At 38.7% G+C, this 26,358-nt stretch overlaps 1 protein-coding gene across 3 annotated transcripts in view; it reads left to right on the top strand.

Moving 5' to 3' along the window:
- The window catches only part of LOC139476000 (proto-oncogene tyrosine-protein kinase ROS-like), a 170,324-nt gene that overhangs the window by 84,975 nt on the left and 58,991 nt on the right, over window positions 1–26,358 (top strand). For 2 of the 3 annotated variants that reach the window (XM_071259224.1, XM_071259222.1), the window contains exons 3-8: window positions 1,450–1,527; window positions 5,131–5,169; window positions 6,954–7,014; window positions 8,218–8,444; window positions 9,434–9,521; window positions 16,601–16,900. In XM_071259224.1, coding sequence (XP_071115325.1) covers window positions 1,450–1,527; window positions 5,131–5,169; window positions 6,954–7,014; window positions 8,218–8,444; window positions 9,434–9,521; window positions 16,601–16,900 — 793 coding nt within the window. The remainder of the gene's footprint in view (window positions 1–1,449; window positions 1,528–5,130; window positions 5,170–6,953; window positions 7,015–8,217; window positions 8,445–9,433; window positions 9,522–16,600; window positions 16,901–26,358) is intronic. The other variant, XM_071259223.1, reaches the window with a different exon arrangement.

Here is a 26,358-nt window from a genome sequence, read left to right as displayed (position 1 = left end):
CCTCAACACTTCAAATGAGTTATTCTCTAATTAGCACACACAGTGTACTTCATAAGGCATGTTTACCTTGAACTTCAAACAATTGACAAACAGAGGAAATATGTGTGAGATATTTTTCAAATTGGTACTGTTGTTCTTGTCGTTAAGAAAGCATGTGTTTTAAGTACCATTTTAGTTCTTAGTTCTTAGAATGATTAAAGAGATTTTTGTTATGATTCAATTTGGGAACATCATATAATGTATCTTCTGACATAAAGGGTGGTAGGTCAGCAACAGACCTTTGAGAAAGTTAATGTTTACGAGTACAGTGTTTAAATGGTTTGTGTCACATTCCTATCCTCTGACTGCATGGTTGTAAACAGAAATAACCACCACATGGAAATTAGACATCTCATGTTTCAAAGTGAGAGAAATTGGTAGATTATGATCTGTGCCACACATTTGTCCCTCTGAATGGGGCGTTGTTGAAAATGTGGTGTACCTGCATGCAAGCTGAGAGGATCTGGTTGTCACCTGGTGCTTGTACAACTCATCTGTATGGCTCTTCTTGTACAGAGCATAGGACGGACTATATCACACATCCATTTGTTATGAAAATATATATGCCATCCATCTATGAGGGAAATATGTCATCCACCTATCTATGAGGGAAATATAACATCCATTTATCTGGAGGGAAATATAACATCCGGCTATCTGTGTGGGGAATATATAATCCATCTATCTGTGTGGGGAATATGTCATCCATCTATCTGTGAGGGAAATATGACATCCATTTATCTGGGAGGGAAATATAACATCCGGCTATCTGTGTGGGGAATATATAATCCATTTATCTGTGTGGGGAATATGTAATCCATCTATCTGTGTGGGGAATATAACATCCATTTATCTGTGAGGGAAATATGTCATCCATCTATCTGTGAGGGAAATATGTCATCCATCTATCTGTGAGGGAAATATGTCATCCATTTATCTGGGAGGGAAATATGACATCCATTTATCTGGGAGGGAAATATAACATCCATTAATCTGAGAGGGAATAATGGCATCCATTTATCTGGGAGGGAAATATGATATCCATTTATCTGGGAGGGAAATATATAATCCATCTATCTGTGTGGGGAATATGTCATCCATCTATCTGTGAGGGAAATATGTCATCTATCTGTCTGTGAGGGAAATATAACATCCATATATCTGTGAGGAAAATATATCATCCACCTATCTGTGAAGGAAATATATCATCCAAATGCCTGTGAGGGAAATATATCCAACTTTGTGTGAGTTCATCCACCTATCAGCCAGGGAAATGTATCATCCATCTGTCCCTGTCACCCATTTATGTATGATGGAAATCTGTCACACTCCCATCTGTGATAGTAGCACAGAAGATATGGATTTTGGTCAGAGGAAATATTATTGTAACTGTGGTATTGTGTTTTCCAGTGCCAAGATGGATGTACCCGATACCAAGATGCACTATCATCAAACTGCCAGATGGCTTGCACAAAACGAATCCCTCAGGTAATCTTCTTTGTGATTTATGTTATGACATAACAGTTGTTTGTTTTCTTATCAAAGTTATTCTCATTATTTTAGACATATGTATATATGCATTATCTTGATACACATGCATTCAGGGGGCATAGGTGGCCAAGTTGTATAAGGTGCTGTGATTCGCTGTGCAGAGTTGCATCCCTTGGGCACGCCAGAAACCTATGATTGTGGGTTGGAATCCCAGTTCGCCCCGTTATGTTTCTAGGTTTGTCAGCACCATACCCGTTCTCGTGGGTTTCACCGAAGTGGTAAAGGTCTGAGACCTGCATCACTTCGAGTTTTCCTCCCACATTAAGCTGACAGGCTGTGATATGACTGGAATACTGTTAAAAGCAGCGTTAAACCCAACTCACTCACTCACTTACGCATGCATACAGGAGAATGCATCAGTTTATGTATCAAGATCTTGAAAAAGAACCATCACAATTTCTTGTATTTAAAGCATGATTTAGTTAACAATCATTATGTTTCCATATTTGCGATTTTGCATCACAAACCAGGAAGTATTAGAAGACAACTAAAGTTTCACCAGTAGCCCCAAGTCAAATTCTGCTTTTTTTTAAGCGTGTGGTTCCACAAATAGGTAAAGGCTCTGGCATACTTCGCCTGATATTTAAATACGATGTGTAATTAATCTATTTTTAAATAATTGACCCATAATTATGCAACCAGAAAGGGAAGAGATCTTCTTAGCTTGAAGGCTCACAAATTTATTGGATTTCTGGCCAGTCATCGTCATTTTGCTTTGGCGTAATACAAAAACACATTTATCATTACGATAAAGTATAATAATCTTCAACACTTCAAACACACTAGAGTGATTGAGATCAACACTAAATATCTACTGACAGGTTGTGTTGTTTGAGAATAACCTTTATGTCTGTACAGATAGGATCTAGACCTTTGATACCGAGAGAACTTTCAGAGAATATATTAAAAGTAGTATCTTTTACACCTTATTATTAGGGATATTTGCCAGATAAATCATGATCTACTGTTAGTTCAGTATGTTTGCCATCATATCACACCCATGCTTATGGGTGGCTTCTGGAGGTGATATGTTCCCTTGTCATGCATGATCCAGCTTAATTCCTTCAAATATTGAACCAACCATTTTCTCATTATTAATTTCAGAGCAATGTATTTGTTTATGAAAAGAAATGTTATTTGTCAGCATGGTTTCTCTATCAGATCGCCTTTGTTTACTGTGATTGTTAATACATGTGTACATGTATGGTTCTTAAGGTAGACAAGGGGTTGTGGGTTGTTAGTGGTATCTTGTTAAAACAGTGCTATGTTTTTTTAATTTCATAATCAGGCTAAACCTGTTAATTCATACACTTTTGGGAGGCACAGCTGGTCGTTTCATCTGTGGAACTGCTGTTCACTGTGCATCCCACCCTAAGGCATGCTAAAATTCTCTGATAGTGGCATTGAATCCTCAAGTAGGCATGGTGATGTTTCTAGTTTTGTCAACATCAAACCAATGCTTGTTGGTTTCAGGATGCTATATTATAACTGAAATACTCATTGTGGGATTAACCCAAACTCACTCATATGCTATTTGATGCCTTTTGGTTTGAGCCATTTTAATACTTGTACTGTGGTAAATTAACCTCAAGCAAAATCTAACAACCCATTCTTGTCATCAAGTGCCTTTTTCATAAATTGACCAAAAGCAATTAATTATTTATTAAGCAATAAAATAAATTATCCTTGCTTTAAGGGTAATAATATTGCAAATGGCTTTTAGTTTGAAGGAAAATCATTACAACACTTTTTGTTAAAATTACCTCACATACATCTTCTGGTGGCTGTCATTTGTCACTTGAATTTTCTTTATCAATTTCTATACACAGCTGGCATGTAATGATTGATTTTTCATTTAATTTAAATTTGAATTTTTTCAAATGAATGTCAATTCATTTTGAGTCCTGTACCATGTTGTGCTGGAAGTCCTCGGTAGTGAAGGTGAGCTTCTGAACCTGGTGGCTGTAGGGCTGAAGCCTGAGAGGCCTGTAAATAGACCGGGGTGATAGATCTGTGCTGGCTTCTAACACATTCTGTAGATACTGCTCCAGGTCGGAAATGTGATCATTTCTACATTGCTGCCTTGGTCCACATCTGCATTATATGGTTGATTTAGTAGGCAGATTACAATATAATGAGTTGTCACACGACCAGCAGGGCCAGCTCTGCCAAGAACAGGTCATATATATACAGGCAGGAGGGTTTACTTGCATGTTGAAGTAGGATGGAACTTGTAACATGCCTACCAAACAGAAAGCGAAATATTTATCAATTTGGTATGATAATAAGTAACAATGAGTGAGTGAGTATGGTTTTACGCCACTTTTAGCAATATTCCAGCAATATCACGGCAGGGGACACCAGAAATGGGCTTCACACATTGTACCCATGTTGGGAATCGAACCTGGGACTTCGGTGTGACGAGCGAACGCTTTAACCACTAGGCTACCCGACCGCCCCTATAAGAAACAATGAAAAGAATAGGTAACATACAAAGCATAAGACTCAACATGATATAATTTTTTTTTCATCACTCTCTGCAATATTCCAGCCATATGACAGTGGTCTGTAAACAATTAAATCTGGACCAGACATTCCAGTGATTAACATTATGAGTATCGGGTTATGCAACTGGGGTTCTACAACATGCATCAACCAAGTCAGCAAGTATGACCACCACGCTATGATACATGTACTTATGACATTCAGGCCTCTAGATCTGAAATAACATTCTCAGCTCCCTGGGGAGTATATAATCAAAATATCCTGTTGGATTTACATTCACATTATAATCTTATCCAATGATCCAAGTGTTTAAAGTGTTTAAGGGGATGCGTGTTTGGTTCAGGATTTGTGTGATTGGAATCTTTTCATGAAAAAAGTATGGATGACATAGAACTGTTCCAATTCAGAAGCCTTTAGCTTTGTCACTAAATGATGTACTGATATTATTAGGGTTGGGACAAATCCAAATTTACTACCCTGGTATCCTATTACCCAAGCCTACCCGGGTACAGCCCTGGCAAAATGTATTTAGATACAAGTTTTAAACAATCTGGTCATTCATACACTGAAGTTGAATTAAGTTAAATCTTTATTCAACCATATAAAAAGTCTGCAGGAATGGGTGCATAGTCAGAAAGAAATGTGAACATGAGTGACTTGTAGTGTAACCATAGAGTTTGAGATAATTTATGTCATTAAACAATATATCACGTGACTAACCACGGGTCTGGGTAGTCCTGTGGGTACCAGGTCCTACTCAGTACCCACCCGACCCGGCCTAGCTGATATGCCCTGATATGATTGAAATACTGTTATAAGCAGAGTAAACCAACTCACTCACTCACTCGTGTAACTATGTCTAAATGACAGTGTCTTGGTCTTCCGACAACCAATAATTGTTTTCGTCCTTTTTATGCACAAAGTTATATAATGTGTTGGAAAATTCATCCTTTTTTAACATATGCTTATATTTCTTTCATAGACCATAGAAGCATATATTTGTGTGGTATCATGTATCTGTTTTTGTCACTGCAGGACCAGCCCAGTGCAAGTGAAGCAGAAACACGAACACAGGTAAACTACTTATCAGCTTCTACAATCAGTAAGCTTTCAAAACTACAAATGCAAGTTTGGTTGTGAATTGGTGTTCCATCAGCAGCAGAAAGGAAACCAAATATGTTCTTGTTTTAGACTACTTATTTACGTATACACTTCTGCAACAAGCAGCATGTTCATGATGTTTAACTCGAATAAGTGCTGGGAGTGATACCGACATGCAGATATGTCAGGAGATATTGCAGTAAAAATGCAGTACAAGTATTTGTGTGAACTCAACAAAATACTTGCAGGCATGTACCACCATCGTAAGGCCAGACCAGTTTGAGTAATTGTTTTGTGGATATTTATCCACCAACTACCTGAAGCAAGGAGGAAAAGTATACAAACAAAAGTGAAAATATCAATGACTAAATTTGTTATGCATTCTGCATATAACCATATTATCTTTGTAATAAACACCCACATCATCAGGAGAAGAGAATTTAGCTTTCCTAGTCAAACAGTTCCTGAACCATAATATTTTCCCTTCTGCCTAGCCGTTCCTGTAATGCAAAGGCTCTACATGAAGCCAGTCTAGATTTTCCTCAGGTTCAAGCTCGTAATCTCCCATCTCACTGGGGCTCCTTTACAATTTAAATGTAGTTGTTTGTTTCTGTCAAAATTATATATTTTCCAGAGACTTAGTGTTTGTCTAAAGCTATCATAGCGCTTCAAGTTAAGTATTTTCTGGATCAAAGAGGAGAGACTTCGGATAATGGTCACTACACACAAATACTTCCTGTTAGATTACCCTTGGGATGGGTGGTGGTGTCAAAAGAGTGACAAGGATATGTTGTTGGAAAGGTCTGGTCTTATAAAATTGTGAATGGGATAAGTTTTTCAAAAATGTTATCAGATACAGTCACGATGTCATAAGGATCTAAGTGTAAAATATTTAAGGAAAGTTATATTCCCACATAATATTATTAAAGGGCTGTTTAAAAATATGTTTCCTATTTATTAAATTTCTTTTTAACATGACAATGTAAATATGACGAGAGCCAGAGCCTAGCTGCTGATGATAATTTGATATTTCATCTCACCTACTGTTTCTTAAATAGCTCCCCTCAGAAACGAAGTCAATTGATTTGGTCAGACCATTCGGACCGTGTTGGCATTGTCTGCAGATTCACATACTTTCTTCATCAGAACTAATAACCAATTGTACTTAAAAGCTATCTTTATGGAGATGTCTGAAGAAGGTTTCGGAAATCCATTATTCCCAGTTTGGTCTAAATGGAAAGGTCGGGGGCATGAAAGGACATTGTCGATGAAGACAGTTGGTCCATGATTTTATCTTCAATGGTGATAATGTAATTAAAGATAGTTATCCTGATGTAGACCAACTGGGATAGGAGCCAAGAGGCAGGATGTGTTTCAGCATACTCCTCTTGGATATGTGAGTGCCTGTTTATGCAACTAGTACTTACAACTGATTGTTATTGATGTTACAAATATGAAGTGAAGAAAATAGTTTTCATATGTGGTAACTTAAATTCACACATGATTCTTCAATAAGACTGGTCAGTACATCATGAGGAACGACACATAATAGACCAATAAAACATTGTCGACAGGGTTGAATTTTGAGAAAGAAGACATCTTGCTCCATGTTCCAATCACAATGATTTAAAAAATCCAATCAAATTTTCAATCAAACCCAAAATATTTAATTTCAATGTCATCTGTGAATTACATTTGTAAAATAATTAACATGACAAAATACTTATTGTTATCCTTCCAACAATTCTACTCCACAGAGGCAGTACTGTATTCAAGGCTGCTTGAGGGCACTGGACTACTATGGGGACAGTGTTGCAAGTAAGTCTTATGATGCAATTTCTTTGCCATATGTAAGCTGATCGTAGAAGGTTTGGATAGTAACAATCCTTGTAATCACCTTTTGATCAGACCGCCTCCGTGGACTAGTGGTAGAGCGTCCGCCCGGAGAGCGAAGGTCCGGGGTTCGAAACCTGGCCACGTCATACCAAAAGACGTTAAATGATGGTACTTGTTGTTACCCTGTCTGGCGCTCTGCATTTAGGGGCTAAAACAAGGACCGGTTGGCTCGGTGTCAGTATACTGTGTGTGAGTGGGGTATTCATTTTAAACTATGGCATGGTATCTCAGTGAGCTAGCGCTATAAATCGGTATCAGTCCGGACTAGTACAAGCAGCCACACACACACGTGCATCCACGCTGCTATATAAGTGCAATAATCTTGGTGGCGATGTTAAACCCAATTTCACCTCACCTCACACCTTTTGATCAGGATGTGAAGCAAGTGACCTATCCCTTGTTGAAGGTATGCTTTGGAAGGAGTAGAAATGATCTACATGATTGATCATCACGGCCCACATGCACAGAGCACTATGACTGTTGTAAGCCTATGTTAAAGTATGGGAGCTACGGTCATCTTAGTGCTAAGATCACTTTGTGCAAGTGGGCCCTGGAGATGTGAATGCAGCCTGCTATGTGCACATAGCATTACCTGTTGTGTTTCGTTGTTGTCTCATCGATGGCCTACAAAATGAACATTCGTTGCTATTTGTTATCAGACAAATATTGAGAGAGGTTTGTTAGTATTTTTTACCTCACTGAGAGAATTATATGTAGAGAATCTCACCTGAGTGTCTTTTGATATCAAATATGTCCCTACGAGTCAATAACATTTAAACCTCTGAGGTTTTTATCTATGAATGTTGATATATTTGATATAAAAAAATGAGGGTAAGATGATTATATCATCTAAACTCATTCTTCCAACTTTTCAGTTGGTAAATAGTGTCTTGTGTGTGAAAAGTACAACTAGCCAGCTTCAGTAGCAGAGGGATTAGTGATGTATTTTGATTGTCATGGTAATGGATAATTTCAAAATGGTCTGCAAAGCATTGTGATGCATTTTCATTTCAGGCGATATCACCTGTGGAGGCCAGTTTTGGATATTATGTAAAATAAGCGATATTGACCTTAACCTTTGGCGTATGAGCTAATGAGCTAATGACATTATCCTTTCTGTTCCAGGACAGTTGGGACCACTGCCAAAACCAACTCTCAAAAGATCCAGCACAAATTATTCCTCCATTGTGCTACAGTGGACCAATCGCATGATGGAGAAGGTTACATACCTGGTATACAGGAGAATACTGGATATACCACAAGTGAACAGTGATTGGCAGATCCACAACTCATCCCGATTTGAGGGGAACTCTGTATACATCTCCAACCTTCACCCCTATGTCACATATAAAGTAAGTTCTATTGGATAGCTTTCACTCAAAAGTATATTTACAGCTCACCTGTACTGAAGGTCCTTTTGATTTTATGTCATGATGTGTCAAGCTTCGTATAAACTTTGACGTTCCATGTCTTCACAAACCCAAGGTCAATGAAGGTGAAATTTTTCATTTAGCAGTCAATCCTGCAGACAAGATTTGACATCTGATTTGGTTCTATGTTGAGTTTTCGTATCCAGTTCTTACCTTTGATCCTTCATTTATACATTTATTTTAAGTTGAGGCTTCTTGTCTATATTCCCTTTATCCAGTTAATCTGAACTTTTCATGGAGGATCACGTTTTATTATGGCTGAGAAGTGCTTCTGCTATTGAAAGCATCATGATTTTTGGTATTGCCATTCAAACTTACTTATTTTCAGTTTACAAGTTATTGATTGTTGTCTGTTTTACATTATTTCCCATAATGCACGTGGAGCTCCAGTGAGCGAGTGAGTGAGTATGGTTCTATGCCGCTTTCAGCAATATTCAAGCAATATCATGGCAGGGGACACCAGAAATGGGCTTCAAACACTGTACCCATTTTGGGAATAGAACCCGGGTCTTCAGCGTAACGAGCAAACACTTTACTCCTGTTTATGAAAAGTGACAGTGTTTCATCATCAATGATGATATTCCACCTATTATTACAACCTTCAAGAGTATGCCATGGATACATCATTCAGAAATACTTATAAGAAAACGTTCGCTGATAACAGATGATTTTCTCAGTTGGCGAGTTAAACCAGTTTATGTTCATGTTTTATGGATATCTTCCTTGCCATCTTGTCAAGATGCAGGTGGCAAAATATATTTTTTAGATAATTTGGTGTCAGAGATGAGGTGAAAGTCCTAGATATTACCTATGAAAATGATATATCTGGCTTAATGAATTTAAGGACATGTCAGTTACAGGTAGATGATTAGCAAGAATATCATTCAAAAAGGCCTGTTTTTGTCTTTCAGTTCAAAGTTTTGGTTGTGATCAGTCCGCAGACTGAGTATTTCATAATGTCACCAGAGTCATTTCCCATCACGACTTTATCCCATGGAGGTAAGAATTCTCATGTCACACTTTAAAAGTCATCACCTATTTATATGAACCCTGTGCAGATCTGGGTAGAATTGGTCTTCAGCAACCAATGCTTGTTGAAGAGGTGACATCAAGATTGGGTTGTTCGGCTCACTGACTTGGTTGAGGCATGTTATCGTATCACAATTGCATAGATTGATGCTCATGATGTCAGTCATTGGATTATCTGGTCCACATTCGATTATTGAATGACCCGTGACTTTAATAATGTTGAGTATCTCATGAAATAAACAAACAAACCTGTTTATCAAGTCGTTGAATGGCATTTTGAGATTATGAACATGAGGAAGAGAATTTATTGATATCAACTTTTATTTTGAGGAACAGGATGTTTCAGAATAAATACTTACTCCTTTATCAGGTGAATGCATGAAATATTCTGAAACATTGTGTTCCTCATTGTAAAGAGGTTGACATCCTTAAATTCTCTTCCTTAAACTTGTTTTTGTTGCCACTAGTTTGTTCAGCACTGCAGGTGAATCAATAGGTCTGGGTGAAGGGTACACCATTTTATGGATGGTAGTATGTATATGCACCTGTAGCGTATGCACTAACTCACCTGTCTCCAACACAGTTATCTGTTTTCATTGTTTCATCTATAATACCCCAATATGGTTTCATTGTTTTCAAGGACCAATGTTTTACACTGTTGCTAAGTACAAAATGATATATATGGGATAACCCTTTCTTAGTAAAGTACAGATTCTCGTACTTCTTCTGGTTGAGTCCCATCCATGATTCGAACCCACACTGCCAGAGTGAGGCACCTAATTGCCAGCACACATAGAAGTGATCTAAACCACTCGGCCACTGAGGCTTCCACTTAAAATGAAAGTCTGACAACTGGTAGTTTAGATCACTTACCTTGTGTACCCCTCTGACAAGTGTAAAGTAGATCCTAACAAAATGAATTAGTGACCAAATTGTCAATGGTGTACATTTTAGAACATATGATGAAAAACAAATGAAAGCATTGAGATGTTTAGATTATGTTTGACACACCATAGTATAGTCATCACCTCCTATTGTAGATTAGTGAGTGAGTCTTATGCCGCTTTTAGCAATATTCCAGCAATATCACGGCAGGGGAACACCAGAAATGGGCTTCACACATTGCACCCATGTCAGCAATCGAACCCAGGTCTTCGGCGTGATGAGCCAACCATTTAACCACTAGGCTACCTGACAGCCCCTTTTGTAGATTAAGCTCACAAGAATATAGTATAAGAATTTTAGACTTTGCCTCTAAGACGAGGATTAAACCAAGATGGCCCTGAGGGTGAGCGAGGAACCAGAGTGTGATGGGCAACAAAGTGTTTTCATGTTGTGCATCACAAGTAATGAGTATAGGCTGGTGAAAGTTCATGAATATTCATCATGCATCAGACATGCAAATTGTAGTGGAAATGGAGCAAGCTGAGTTGTTGACTGTCCCCTATACGGCTGTGAGGGCCACATAAGGGCAAGGAAATGGACCTTTACCCAAGAGTTGACCACAGGATATGGATCTCACTGAGATTGCTCACCTACATATTGCATGAAGCTTCACCCACCAAGACATGTCAAGTAAATTTGGGCTAATTCAAAATGTGTTTGGTGTTAAAGTAGACAAAATTTATGGATTACAACTTCTTTATTTTACTGTGATTGCAATGTTTGGGTTCAGATCCTTATGCTGTTGTCCTTGCTTGACAATGGTATAAAGATCTATACCGAAACATCACCATCAGTAAGTAAAGAAGTTGTTATCCTTAAATTGTGTCTACTTTGTCATCCGTTAAATTCTAAGAAATGCCTATCAAACAATTCAAGTGTTTGGTGTTGATAAAACAGATTATTTTTGTGCTTTTAATGTCATATAATGGTTATGGTACTACTGTTTTATCGACAATCATATTATCTTTTATGGTCAAGTAAAATTCTTTTCTTGAAAATATTTGAGAGGTATTAAGGAATTCTTTGCGTCAAAGCAAGAGTTTGATTTTTTTTAATGAGTGAGTTTTCAGTGATCTGCTTGAATTTGAACATTTCTAACACTCCTTTGGAATTTACATGGTAGAAATAATTTTTGTGCAACCATTAAGATAATGCTAGTTAGCCCAACAGACAGCACCAGGTCAAGAACCAATGTGTTTGTCTGGTTAGGCTCTTCACTGTTGCAGACAGCATATTTCATTATCATAGAAAAATATGGTTTAGACATGGTGGATGAGTGTTATACATTTGCAAATTGATACCATTCACTCTCTTGTGACTGAGTCAATCTGTTCTCCAAGTTTCTTGCATAATGTGAAATTGATAGGGTCAGGTTGTCTCTGACTTGATAATACCATTGAAAACTATTACCAGAGAAAAACGTTAACTTGACAAAACCTTTACAAGCTTTTGATACATACACCAATGTGAAAAAAAGCAATATTAAGATATATATGCCTGTAATATGACCTCAGAATTAAATGGTATAACCATTTTTTGATTGAGAAAGTTCTGGTTTAAGCTGCTTCATGGAAGTTACAATCATTTGGTTTCAGAAATACTATAAGACTTGTCTTCACATATCACATTCTGGGTGAAAAACAACCATTTTATTTTAAATCATATGCCCCAATGGCTTCCTTAATTCACTCACCCCACGTTAAAAGTATAATGTTGAATTTTATGTAAAATAGTGGACACTAATAAATTAATTTTTTTATTTACAAAAATTGGTCTTGTGTATTCTCTGTTGAATTTTCAGCTAATTATTCAAAGCCCTTATTTTCAATACTAAAAGTCAGGTTGTTTGATAAATCAATGTCAAAGATCTGTCAATTATTTTCCCACAGGGACATTTTTACAAGAGTTGGTGTCCAGATAAGCAGGGTTGTACTGGCGACAATAGTTCAATGGCTACTGGTTCTTTGACTGGTCGGTCAGTGATGGGTTCCCACTCTTCAGTGGAGGAGTGTTTGTTCACATAGTTGGTGGTGATTCTTATCTCTTGGCTGATCAATCTGTGGGACGATATTGCCTCTCCCACTCACACTGCCAGTCAATAGTGGCCAGGCCAAGGGTGAGGGGGAGCAATATTGCAGCATGGTAAAGATTCAGGATATGTGAGAGTGATTAACGTCTTTCTATTAATACATGCATTCAGTGACTATTTTTGCTGTGGTTTTATAAATGTTACAGCAGTTATTGGAGGTTACATTTCATAATATATTTAGATTTAGATATTGAATTTGTAGATTTCTTTTGCCTTTGTTACAAAAATGACTACTAAATCGATATTTTATTTCTTAAATTCACATTATGCGGATTTTGCCTAAAAAACATTTTTGTATGACCTTTCTGTTGACTTAATGAAATATTCTACTCAAAAGAACCTAAAGAGCATGATTCTTTCATATTACTATAGTTAATCAGTCATGACATAAGACATGTGTGTTCTGTAATTTCTTTGGAGTGGTATATGTACAAGTGATCGTAATGCCTCTGCTAGTATTGAAAATACATAATAAAGTGAGCCGTCTGGCCACCATTGTGATCTGACCCATCATAATTATCCACCTCAAGACAGCTGGTGCTGAGTGGTTTCGATAAAATTATCTAAAAGGCTCTATTCATATGATTGTATCCTAGTATAGTTATGGCATGAATCGATTAGGATGGATTTAAGGCCCACTTTTCTACTGATAATGATTGGACATTTGGATTGGAGCCTAACATGACGGAACCTTTCAGGAAAGACGCTCTCAATGTCATTCCCTGATTTCTGTTACTGTCAATTTTTTTGTCATTCGGGGATCGTTATTCCGTGATGATGAATACACACTTCAGGGCTCATGCGAGGCTGTTGAAGCATTCACTATGTTGAGATGAAGTGTTTCACTTCATTTTTATTGGGAAAAAATGAAATTACTAAAGTTAAAAACAACACCGAGCTGGTCTGGAGCAAGAAATATGAAATGTGTATCAGTTGGTGGAATAATCCATGTCATGCTCATTGTTCTTGATGAATAGGCAGTTGCAATCATTAAAAACCCGTCTGGTCAGTGCTCTTTCATACAGGGACTTTTTTAAAGTTAATCTTCAGATATGTTGGGCTGGGAATTTTTATTTTTGTTTGGGACAGAATTCATTTTCAGTTAAAATTTAAGAGGAGGAGCCAGCCAATTATATTTTTTATGACAAAATGTGCTTTGGAACATCCATATTGTCAAGTGAAAAAACATTGTGTGGTAAAACCCACAAAATTATTTTTTCACAATATTTTCTGGAACAAATCATGAATATGAAAAGGCTGGTCTAAAATGAAATACAAACCATTTTGTCTTGTCAGCTTGATATAAAGTGCTTAACAATGTGCAACTGTTTGATTTGGACTAGTCATGCCCCACATAACTGTGTTTAGTTGGATCCAAACCAATCCTGGCTATCTGTATGAAATCAGCATTACAAAGGATTTTTTACAAAAGATAAATGTACCGTGTAATAAAAGAATTTATGGACTGTATTTTAGTATAGATTTGGATGTGTGAAATGAAAAACATATTCCCTCTCACTCTCTTGTGTATATTGCATTAACAACTGACTCCTGGGTTAGTGGATAGAGCAACTGCCTGCTGGGTGTAGTGGATAGAGCAACTGCCTCCTGGGTGTAGTGGATAGAGCAACTGCCTGCTAGGTGTAGTGGATAGAGTAACTGCCTGCTGGGTGTAGTGGATAGAGCAACTGCCCAAAGAGCAGGTCCTTGGTTTGATGCCAGAGACACACCAAAAAATGTTAAAGGATGGTACTTGTTGTTGCTCTGCCTGGTGCTCATCATTAAGGGGATAAATGAGGACTGGTCGGCTCACACACACAGAAACACACAAATCATGTGTAAGCACATTGCCATGTGAGTGCAATAATCTGGAACTCCATGTTAAACCCCATCTCACCTCACCTCAATAAAAAGCATAATCAAGAATTATGAGTGCCTGTTGGAATTCTTCACTTTGTTTTGATGAAGCAAGCGCTGATTTGATTTTAGCATTGACATGCTTGATTTAGCCACTTCCCAACTTGAGGTATTTGTAACGTGTTGTAATTCTAGGACACGACGCAGCCTATGCTTCATCTACATGTCAGTGTTACAAATGCTTTAGATGAATGTATAGATATCCATTTCCCGTTTTATTCCTTCAACAAGCTCTCCAGATGATAGGCATGTGTCAAACAAAGCTGATGAAGCTGTTTCCTAATCTTTGGATTTCCTTCCCCTAATACAATGCAGTGGTGCATTAGACCCATGGTGCACCATGGGCACAACGGATGGGTTTGATGCCACACAAACTGAGGAATCTCTTCCTGGAGTCTCTCCCACTTCCTGATAGTCTTCAACACTTCATACCTCTAAGCAGACACTATACTTCATATGGTGCTGCCTGTCACACATTCACAATATATCCCAGTTTAATCCTGGTAAAATAAGTCCTGGCGTAGTCTCAACAGTACCCAGAATCACAGGATAAACCCTAGTGGAGTGTGGAGCAGTCTTTGTTCACTGATGAGAACACTGTGATGTCAATGTCCCTGTAATGTCAATGTTCCCGTGTCTGCTAGATAATGCACTTATGCAGTTTCCCTATTTTCTGAGATGACTTGCAATATCCAAAGAAAGTTCCAGCCCTATACACAAAGGAATCTTAGTGCTAAGAATGTTGTATTTTCAAGATTTACAGTATGCTAAGACATCAGACTTATGACAGGTTCAGTGTCAAGATCATCTTGTAGAACAGAGCTCTGATCTTTTAATTCCCTTTCGATTATTCCAGTGACAAAGCAATTGGTGCCGCAAGTGACAGATAGATTGTGGCGCCATGCAAACACGTAATTTCTGGAACTACTTGTCAGTGGATTAGAGTGGAATTGTCTGACATTTTCGTTCAACTTCTTGGATGTCTGTACCGTTCTCCTGTCTAATAAACTCTTAGAAGGCTATTATGCTATGACCAAAATACACAGTACCAATTTCAGTTTCCCAGTCTGGTTATGGGAGGATTCAATTTGTTGTCTAAAATACGACACCATGTCAGTGTTTGTGATTAATAGTTATTATACAGAATATTTTGAAATGAAGCTTTTGGATCCATCTATTAGTGTCTGCTTGTCATTCTTTTTGGTTGAGCTGTGCGAATTTCGATTTTGACAACTATTGGTCTGCACTGTTGGAATGGTGTCATTTTGTGTAGGAGGGGAGGTGGAATGGGGTTTTATGTTGTGTTCAAGATCATTGCACTAATCTTGCAATGTGCATGAATGTGTGTGTGGCTGTTTGTGCTAGTTCAGACTAATGACGGTTTTGTAGTGCTAACCCACTGAGATACCATGCTGGGCTGTAGTCTGGACTAGCACAAGCAGTTTAACATAAATACCCCATTTAGTATATTGACTCCAAGCCGACCAGTCCTTGTTTTATCCTGTGCAACAAGTACCATTTCTTAATGTCTCTTGGTATGAAATGACTGGGGATCAAACTCCTGACCTTCCGCTTTCTGGGCAGACGCTCTATCCTCTATCCACTAGATCACGGAGGCTGGCTTATTTTGTTTAGGAAATGAAATTCAGATTGCTTTATGTAGCTTGCCAGAACCTCATTAAACTTGTTATCCTGTTATGGCTGTTATTAGATTCTAAAAGTACCAATTTCGGATCAAAATTACCATTACTATATCACTTGACTGGAAGGTGTAGAATGCATCTAATGAACAGAAAGAATCTAATGGATTAGCGCCATGGACCATCTTAATGTCACGAATGTAATGTACATACATGTTTAATCACTAAAAGCAGCTTTGATTGGTAATATGTATGCATTTAGTATTTTGTTTACTTTTTGCACATATTCTGAAAGGCGTAGCTTTGATGTTAATTATTGATACATGTAGTTTAACTAAAATAGGCAATTGTGATGTTCGATTGATGGGACAATCATGACATCTTACCTATGAAAAATTAAGGAAAATGCATATGTGTTTTCAAGCTATTCTTATGTTGACCATTCTTTTGTTTTTCAGTACCAGCAAGTGCTCCAAAGATCAGGAGTTTGTCTGCACCATCCCCCTCAGTGCTCTCTATTGCCTGGGACCGCCCTGCTTACACTAATGGCGACATCGTAGCCTACAAGATCACCATTGACCCAGTAGGGCACCCAAGTCTGCGGCGAATGACGAAGGACATCCTCGGTGATGTGCGGTCATGGACAGTAGGACAACTCCAGCCTTCACAACAATATGTTGTCACCGTTGCTGCTTCCAACAGAGTGGGAGAAGGCCCAGCGGACGTCGGACAGATTCGAACTCCTAACCCCGGTAACTGTAAGTTGTGTGGCTCTGCATGCCCGCTGTGCTTGTTGATTCTAGCTGATTGGAGGACAACGGGGTTATCAAGGCAGCCATGCAACTAGCCACCCCATTGGCTAATAAAATCTCACACAATGATACAGGCCAGCGGATTGGCTAATAAAGCTGGCCAATTTCTGATTTTGCAGTTTAATGCTGCTATGAATCCAATAACTTCTAATCAGCCAGACGATTGGCCACCCTCAGCCACACAACTTGTAATCTTTAATTCTATTGGCTGAGATGGGTTTCACCCTCCAGACGAGCATTCCTCCGACTTCCCTGGCATTTGACTAAATCTTGTATCAGAAAATTGATGCATATTAGAAAGTTGATTCAAATGTGCAAGAAGCATGTTGAAGAATCACCTCAAACCATCCTAAGTTATACTACCATCATTATCATGTAAACAAACATATCTGAGAATGAAATCTCCTTCATTTAATTGCCTTTTTACGTTGCTTGTGGCATGGTAGACTTGCATGTGGCTTGATACTCCATTGGTTAAGAATGATGGGACTTGCATGAATAGTACTTGCAGATGGTGGAGCAACAATATATACATGTTATCGTGTCGGAACAAGTAGAACTTTTCAGTGTAAGTACACGTTCTCTACACATTGTGTCTAAACAGGAGACAAGATAATGAATGACATCCTCTGTACTTTTTCAATGCTGTGTATCTTTTTCAAAATTACGAGTTGCAGCATTAGAATTATTGAAATACAAATATGTTTTGTTTGCCTCAATATCATACCACCTAATACAATACCATTCAGAATCAATGTTCATCAGTCTGCGACTTTAACCACTAGTCCGAAGCCAGAGTCTAGTCAAATTCTGTTTGTCGTTGTAACCTCCGAAATATTAGTCTATATAATGACACTAAATTTGACTGAAAATTATGCCAAGAGTGAAATTAGGATTAGTAGTAGCCTTAAATGTTTTTGGAAAAGACTGTTAGTATTTGAAAATTGGGATAATTTAAAGTTTGAGTTTGGTTGATTATCAAATGGTGTCCTTCGTTTGCATTTTTGAGCTTTAAGATTTTTGTTGTCACGAATTTTGAATTGATAAAGATTAAACTTTTTATACTTACAGTATCAGTGAAGTTGGGATGATGATATTTTCCTTGTACTTATTCAAATTGATGTGATATCTCAAAAACTTCAAGATGAGTTTCTTTCCTGAAAATCTCACCTGCTATTTCAAGAAAAATCTAAGATGGAACATTTGTGGTCACAAGGATGGGAATGTAGAGATTGTATCTAAGAGAGCAACATGAGACCAGCCTCATTTTGTGTGCAATCTTACCCTGACTGCAGTTGGGGTGGGCTTCCCAGCTGGTGACACGCACAGCCACTCTCTGCAGAACCTGTTCCGCAAAGTGATTTTAGTGAAATACATTTTATACATTCATACTTGGACATGAATTAGAACAAAGTAACTAGGCCCAGGGTTCCGCTCCTCAAACTGGTCTTAGCACTATGACTATCATAAGCCTAGGTTTAAGTATGGAAGATATATGATCATCAAAGCGCTGAGATTGCTTTGTGGAAGAGGGCCCAGGTCTTCGGTAGGTCAGAAGTATTGGAAAAAAAACTCTTTCAGATCACTTTCCAAACTGAAAAAAACTACTCTTTGCAAATTCTTGAGTCCACTTCAGCAGATGAACCAACAAATAGTTTCACTTGAACTAAAGTGAATTCAGTGGCATTAACAGTTATGACCAAATCCAACACTCAACATGCCTTTGTAAATATTTTTTCTTCCTGGTTCGAGAGGAAATGGAGATCACCATCTGCATGTACTGGTAACCTAATTTCATGCCTAAATTCATTCATTGCTGTTGTTGAAATATATTACTGTACCATCTTCCGAATCATAAGTACATGTACTCCTGAGGAATTATGTCAACTCATTTGGGAACACACATCATGATGGTGCCATAGACTCAATGACTGAAACCATTTGAATTTTGGCTTAAACCTATTTCGTTGAAAGGGAAATTGATTGTGACTTCTTTAAAAATGTTAATTTAATGATGATGGGTGAAGTGGTGGAAATAGTGATGCTGATGTATTTTACCAACAGCAAAACCCAGAACCTTGTGTCATTATAACTTCTTGTGCATGAGACATTGTGATATTACCTTTGGAACAGCCCTTCATGTGAACACTATGCATTCATTCCATCTGCATGTGTCTTTGATTATCATTATCATGCATTTTGATCCTTATGTTCCCTGATACATCTGCCTGCCTTTTCAGCTACCCTGGAAGAATTCCCAGAAACAACAGATCCCTCGTACCTCATTGTTGTCTTAAGAGATGGCAAGGATGAGGATCTGAGGATTTGATTGGCTGGTCATGTGTTATTGTACCCACATGTGGATCGTTGCTCATGCTGTCAACCACCTGTTCGTCACATGATGTAACTGCAAGATTGTTGACTGTGACATTTACCAACATTCACTCACTCACTCTTTTTATCAGCTCATCGATATTTTTGTTAAACCTGTTGTTGAATACTTGTCATTATGTTTTTCTTGCTATTTTTACGACCATGACAATAGTCCATTTAATTCAGATAATGTGTTGTTACAGTGACACTATTACAATGCACATGTACAATTCAGTGGACAGTGTATTTATTATGAGTTTATTTGTATACTTTTCTTCTGTGTAATATTGCACGACATTGTCATACCTGTTCACCCAGCAGTGAATGGGTACCCACTTGGATGAGATGGTAATACAACTGTTAACCTTCTTGTGCCTCACAGGCAGCTTGGGTTGTATACTCCCAAGGGAGCTGATAATGAAAATAGTGTGTACACTGATCCAATTACAGGAGTAATAATAATGTAGCACTTGGAGCATCACCAGTGTGGGGCTGACATGTTGTACAATGTTGTTGTTGTTGTTGTTGTTGTTTTTATTATTATGATGATGACCCGTGAAGATCTGGAGTAGAATAGGTCTTCAGCAACCCATGCTTGCCGTAAAAGGCGACCATGCTTGTCGTTTGAGGCGACTAACGGGATTGGTGGTCTGGCTCGCTGACTTGGATGATGCATGTCATCGTATCCCAATTGCGTGGATCCATGTTCATGATGTCAATCACTGGATTGTCTGGTCTAACCTCGAATATTTACAGACCACCGTCATGTAATTAATATTTGAGATGTAGTGGTCCGTTTGATATTTTTATGTAGACAGAGTGTCTTCCTAATGATCTTTGTCATTGTACCACAAGCCTGGCAGTCTTCAAGACAGATTAATTGGTTGATTAGCTACGTATACTGTAATGCAGCATTGGTTGACGTGACCAGCCATCCACATCCTGATTGGCAGCCTTCTCTGTTGCACAAAATCTATGATCATGGGTTTCGAATCCCGGTTCGCCCTGATTATGTGTCTAGGTTAGTCAGCACCATACCCATGCTTGTGGGTTTCACCGAAGTGGTAAACGTCTGAGACCTGCATCACTTCGGGCTTTCCTCCCACATTAAGCTGACATATATAACTTTCATATAACTGGAATACTGCTCAAAGCTGCATTAAACCCAACTTACTCACTCACTCTCTGTTGCAAAACATACCCTACTCTCTCACTGCACTATATGCTTATATTTGTATTTTCTATCTGTTAGGGGCAGTGGCGTAGGCTAGTGGTTAAAGCGTTCGGTCATCACGCCGAAAGCCTGGGTTTGATTCCCAAAATGGGTACAATAGGTCAAGCCCATTTCTGGTGTCCCCCGCTGTGATATTGCTGGAATATTGCTAAAAGCCCCGTAAAACCATACTGAAAAAAATCAAACAATACTATCTGTTCATAGACATAACACTGTTTGGAGTCTGCCAAACATATGCATGCTTAGGTGATAGAATCCTTAAACTGATTACCATTCCATGATGCTGGGCTGAGGTGATCAAACTCTTGTACCTGTAACCACTCTTTTATTCAACCTTTTGCCAAAATGACATCAAGACATTGAGACATTGAGACATTAAGACATTGTGCATTTTTGTGAAAACTCTCAGGAGAACACCCTTAGGTTTGGAGTTTTTGTCCACTCCATTGACAAGTTGACATTCACAGTTGCCATGTGTTGCTGTATTGGCAGTGGGATTTACAAATGTCACATCTCCAAGATGCAACCTGACACTGGGAGGACCAATGGAGAAGTTGTCATCATGTCTGTTGTCTGTGAACAACTTGTTCTATGGCTATAGACAGTTCAAATCTAGTCTTTCTTTTGGGTACATCCTGATTTTGATCTAACATTCATCTTAAAAAAAAAGAAAAAAGAATCAAGAAGGATTTTTCCTATCACTTTATTTGATTTTCATTTTCAGTATCGTGATCCTAAAAATTGATTGTGGAAAATATTTTTTATTTGAAGTTTACATGATATACAGCTTTTCAATTGGAAGAGAGGTCTGTCACCTGACTATGATATTGACGTTCATAAGTGTATGAATGACACAATTTGACATTCATACATTTTTCATGAGACCGTTTACTCATATAAACTCACACAAAGTGAAAGTCAATTCTTAATTGGTGTTACTTAAACACTACATAATGGTGTATTGTGTTGGTACATGGTCCTGTGTAACAAATCAGGTGCAGAGAGTAGTTGGATGGGTGATTTGACAGCTTGACTCCTGAGAGTTTCTAGGGCTTCAGTCCTGTTCCAAATTTAAGCACATGTAGCACATGTGGTGTCTCCTTGGGCAAATGACCTAATTTGAAAATTGTCTGTTCACTCAGCAGTGAATGGGTACCTAGTAGGATGAGATGATAATTCTACAGATAACCTTCTAACGCCTCACAGGCAGCTTGGGTTGGCAGGAGCTGAGAGTTTAAGTTGAGTGAGTACTGATCCACTGACTGTGTAATAATGGTGCACTTTGCGCCAGATGTCTTGCATTGAAAAAGCACAATACTAAATAATATAGTTGTTGTATGAGCAGCCAAGGAACAAAGAGTGGGGTAAGTCTACTGCATCAATTGTTCGAAACTTGAACATTCCATGCCAGTTCGTGGCCATTTGTTACCAGTTAGTGTCTTGTATCCCTGTGTCAAGTCAGTAGGATATCCTTGTTTATCTATGGAAACAGTAGTTGGAGATTTAAGCAAATTTTGTATTAGCCTTTCGGCAGGACTGCATTAAAGAATCCAGAGAGAATCTGAATGAAAACAGTCCTCTGGCGACCTTTATTGGAGAGACAAGCTTCTGTTGTCGTGGGACACATGATGTTTGATGTCCAACAGATGTGGAAGTGTTTGATATCCCATTGCTCCTAGCTCCTTACAATGAAGTGAACCCGGTAGAGGAGAAGCCCCCTCATCTCTTTCCCAAATTACGAAAATGACGTGATTGGTAAAGATTCACTCGTGTAAACTTTTCTTGATGCATGGCAAGCTGTAGAAGTGATCTGTGGAAACAGAACATCCACAAGTTACCGAGGCCAGGTTTCTTAACCCACTAGAGCCAATTACCTGGATCTTGTAACAACTTGAGAAGCATCAGTACCTGGTCCTTAGAGAGATAACATAAACATCACCAATAAGATGGCTGCTTCAGATGGCCATATGTTCTTAGGGGAGTACCTTTACAGTACACAGACTACTCCCTACTTCCACACCACCAGGGTCTAAAATAACAAGCATCAAACTCATTTGGGTACCTGAATGTGTATTCTTAAATTGAGAATTAATGAATCGAACCTTGTCTGAAGAAATATTGTTTATGTCTGTAAACATTGTTGAAATTTGTGTTGTATGTTTAAGCATTCTCCTGTCTTTGTTTTATGTGGATATATGTGGTCAAATGCTTTTTTTGCAACTTGTTTTAACAGATGGGATAGGACTTCCAAGTTCTCAAGGGAATGTTACATTAAGTATTGCAGTGTATAAATAATGCCTTGCTTTAGTAAGAAAACAGTTTTGCATATGGACTTGCATATTCGCTTGAGGATGTGTGAGGCATGCACGTCAGACATGTTTACATGTATTGTATTATGTTGATATACTAAAGTTACTTACATTTCCGGGGGCGGTCGGGTAGCCTAGTGGTTAAAGCGTCTGCTCGTCACGCCGAAGACCCGGGTTCGGTTCCCAACATGGGTACAATGTGTGAAGCCCATTTCTGGTGTCCCCCGCCGTGATGTTGCTGGAATGTTGCTAAAAGCGGCGTAAAACCATACTCACTGTCTCACTCACTACTTACATTTCCATGACCTGGAAGTGGGCCCCGTTCCACAAAGTGAACTTAGCGTGATCGTAACTACCATACTTTAACATAGGCTTACGATCATCGTCGCGCTAAGATCACTTTGTTACTGAGTTTACTGTGTGAAAAGAAATCTTTTGATGTAAAGCCAGGCATAACGTTGATGAGAGTAGAAATCAGCGATGAAGACATACATTTAGTTGTGCTCTTCAGACACATCATAAACTGAATGGGTTATGGTTATTCCTTTAGAGCTTCTTGATGTATGGCAGCGCATGGGCTCCTCTCTTTAAGATTTATCATTGCCATTTAATTTGAAAACTTTGTGCCCATTTTATGCCAACACTGTTTAATCTCCTGGCTAACGCCGGTGGCATTTAGTCATTTTGGCTCAGAGATAACACACTTTGGGCTCCATGTTATGTCACAGATTGGCTTCAATGCAGTGTATTTCACTACATGCAGTTTTCTTAAACAAAAGTAGCATGGCTTTCATCAGATCGACATGACGTGATCTTCCTCTAACTAATGTCAAGAGGGTATCACACACTTCCAGATAGGTTTTCAGTTACCTCCCTTGCTTGGAATCAAACTATACTTCATCATGGATTTGGGCAATTATTTTGACAAATTCGTAACATCAGCTCTCCCTATCTTTAAGAGAGGATGTTGTCTGCCCTCACGTTTAGTGTTATCTGTCACAAAGCATGAGTACAACTGCCAGAGCAGATGGAAGACAGTCTGCATGCTATATCATGCAAAGCAAGCCACACAATGCAGCTTCCCCAAATGAGATTTGATGCTGCAAGTAATCTGGTAAAAACTGTGTGAACATGGCTTTATGGAATCAGTGGATGTTTGTTCTGAATGTATGTTGTTGAGTGATATGAAGGATCATTGCCATTCATTCATGTATGTCTCACTTTGTGTCAGACATATGTGAAGGAGAAACCGGTTGTGTTAACCCTTCTTATTGCAAAATACATATATGTTGACATTGTAAGACACATTTGCTGGTGTTCAGATCACAGTTTGTCGACCCGTGAAGATCTGGGGTAGAAGAGGTCTTCAGCAACCCATGCTTGCCGTAAAATGCGACTATGCTTGTCGAAAAAGCCGACTAACGGGATCGGTTGGTCAGGCTCGCTCACTTGGTTGATGAATGTCATTGATCCCAATTGCGTGGATTGATGCTCATGATATTAATCATTGGATTGTCTGGTACAGACTAGATTATTTATATTTACAGGCTGCCGTCATATAGCTGGAATATTGCTGAGTGCGGTGTTAAACAACAAACAAACAAAACAAAGATCACAGTTTGTCAATGCCAGTTCAGGTACATAGGTTATTATCATGGAGATATTTGCTCCAAACTTTAACATGTGAAAGGGACCATTTCATGAAGTATATATACCCGGTAATAAAGTCAATGTCAGAGTAAAACAGTCTCGAATATCTGACAAAACAGATTCCATTGGGCGTAAAAGGCAAAAAAGAGGTGAAAATGTTATTACTAGATCACTGAAAATCAGTGATGACACCAGGTGTTCGCAACAAGGGGAAAACCATGATGTATGAAAGAAGTCAAGTCATCATAAAAAGTATGTGGTTCAGTTTGGCATGGTTCAAAGGAGACTGGCTTGTGAGGTGCTGTATGAAAGAAGTCAAGTCATCATAAGAAGTGGTTCAGTTTGGCGTGGTTCATTGGAGACTGGCTTGTGAGGTGCTGTATGAAAGAAGTCAAGTCATCATAAGAAGTGGTTCAGTTTGGCATGGTTCATTAGAGACTGGCTTGTGAGGTGCTGTATGAAAGAAGTCAAGTCATCATAAGAAGTGGTTCAGTTTAGCATGGTTCATTGGAGACTGGCTTGTGAGGTGCTATATGAAAGAGATCAAGTCATCATAAAAAGTGGTTCAGTTTGGCGTGGTTCATTGGAGACTGGCTAGTGAGGTGCTGTATGAAAGAAGTCAAGTCATCATAAAAAGTACGTGGTTCAGTTTGGCATGGTTCATTGGAGACTGGCTTGTGAGGTGCTGTATGAAAGAAGTCAAGTCATCATAAGAAGTGGTTCAGTTTAGCGTGGTTCATTGGAGACTGGCTTGTGAGGTGCTATATGAAAGAGATCAAGTCATCATAAAAAGTGGTTCAGTTTGGCGTGGTTCATTGGAGACTGGCTTGTGAGGTGCTGTATGAAAGAAGTCAAGTCATCATAAAAAGTGGTTCAGTTTAGCATGGTTCATTGGAGACTGGCTTGGGGGGTGCTGTATGAAAGAAGTCATCATAAGAAGTGGTTCAGTTTGGCATGGTTCATTGGAGACTGGCTTGTGAGGTGCTGTATGAAAGAAGTCAATTTATCATAAGAAGTGGTTCAGTTTAGCGTGGTTCATTGGAGACTGGCTTGTGAGGTGCTGTATGAAAGAAGTCAAGTCATCATAAGAAGTGGTTCAGTTTAGCGTGGTTCATTGGAGACTGGCTTGTGAGGTGCTGTATGAAAGAAGTCAAGTCATCATAAGAAGTGGTTCAGTTTAGCGTGGTTCATTGGAGACTGGCTTGTGAGGTGCTGTATGAAAGAAGTCAAGTCATCATAAAAAGTACGTGGTTCAGTTTGGCATGGTTCATTGGAGACTGGCTTGTGAGGTGCTGTATGAAAGAAGTCAAGTCATCATAAGAAGTGGTTCAGTTTGGCATGGTTCATTGGAGACTGGCTTGTGAGGTGCTATATGAAAGAGATCAAGTCATCATAAAAAGTGGTTCAGTTTGGCATGGTTCATTAGAGACTGGCTTGTGAGGTGCTGTATGAAAGAAGTCAAGTCATCATAAGAAGTGGTTCAGTTTAGCGTGGTTCATTGGAGACTGGCTTGTGAGGTGCTGTATGAAAGAAGTCAAGTCATCATAAGAAGTGGTTCAGTTTAGCGTGGTTCATTGGAGACTGGCTTGTGTGGTGCTGTATGAAAGAAGTCAAGTCATCATAAGAGGTGGTTCAGTTTAGCATGACCTTATTTATTCTGTCATTGCAGAACATGAATGTTGATCTGCCATCTGTATGCATGACTCCTGGGTCCACTTGCACAAAACGATCTTAGCGCTAAGACTATTGTAAGCCTATGTTAAAGTATGGGAGTTACGATCATCTTAGGACTAAGATCGCTTTGTGCAAGTGGGCCCTGGTTCAATATGAAGTAAAGT

This window comes from Haliotis cracherodii, unplaced genomic scaffold (genome assembly GCF_022045235.1).
Source record: "Haliotis cracherodii isolate W230 unplaced genomic scaffold, xgHalCrac1.p SCAF_3, whole genome shotgun sequence".
In the NCBI taxonomy this organism is placed as follows: Eukaryota; Metazoa; Mollusca; class Gastropoda; order Lepetellida; family Haliotidae; genus Haliotis; species Haliotis cracherodii.
This window is presented reverse-complemented; position numbering and strand designations above follow the sequence as displayed.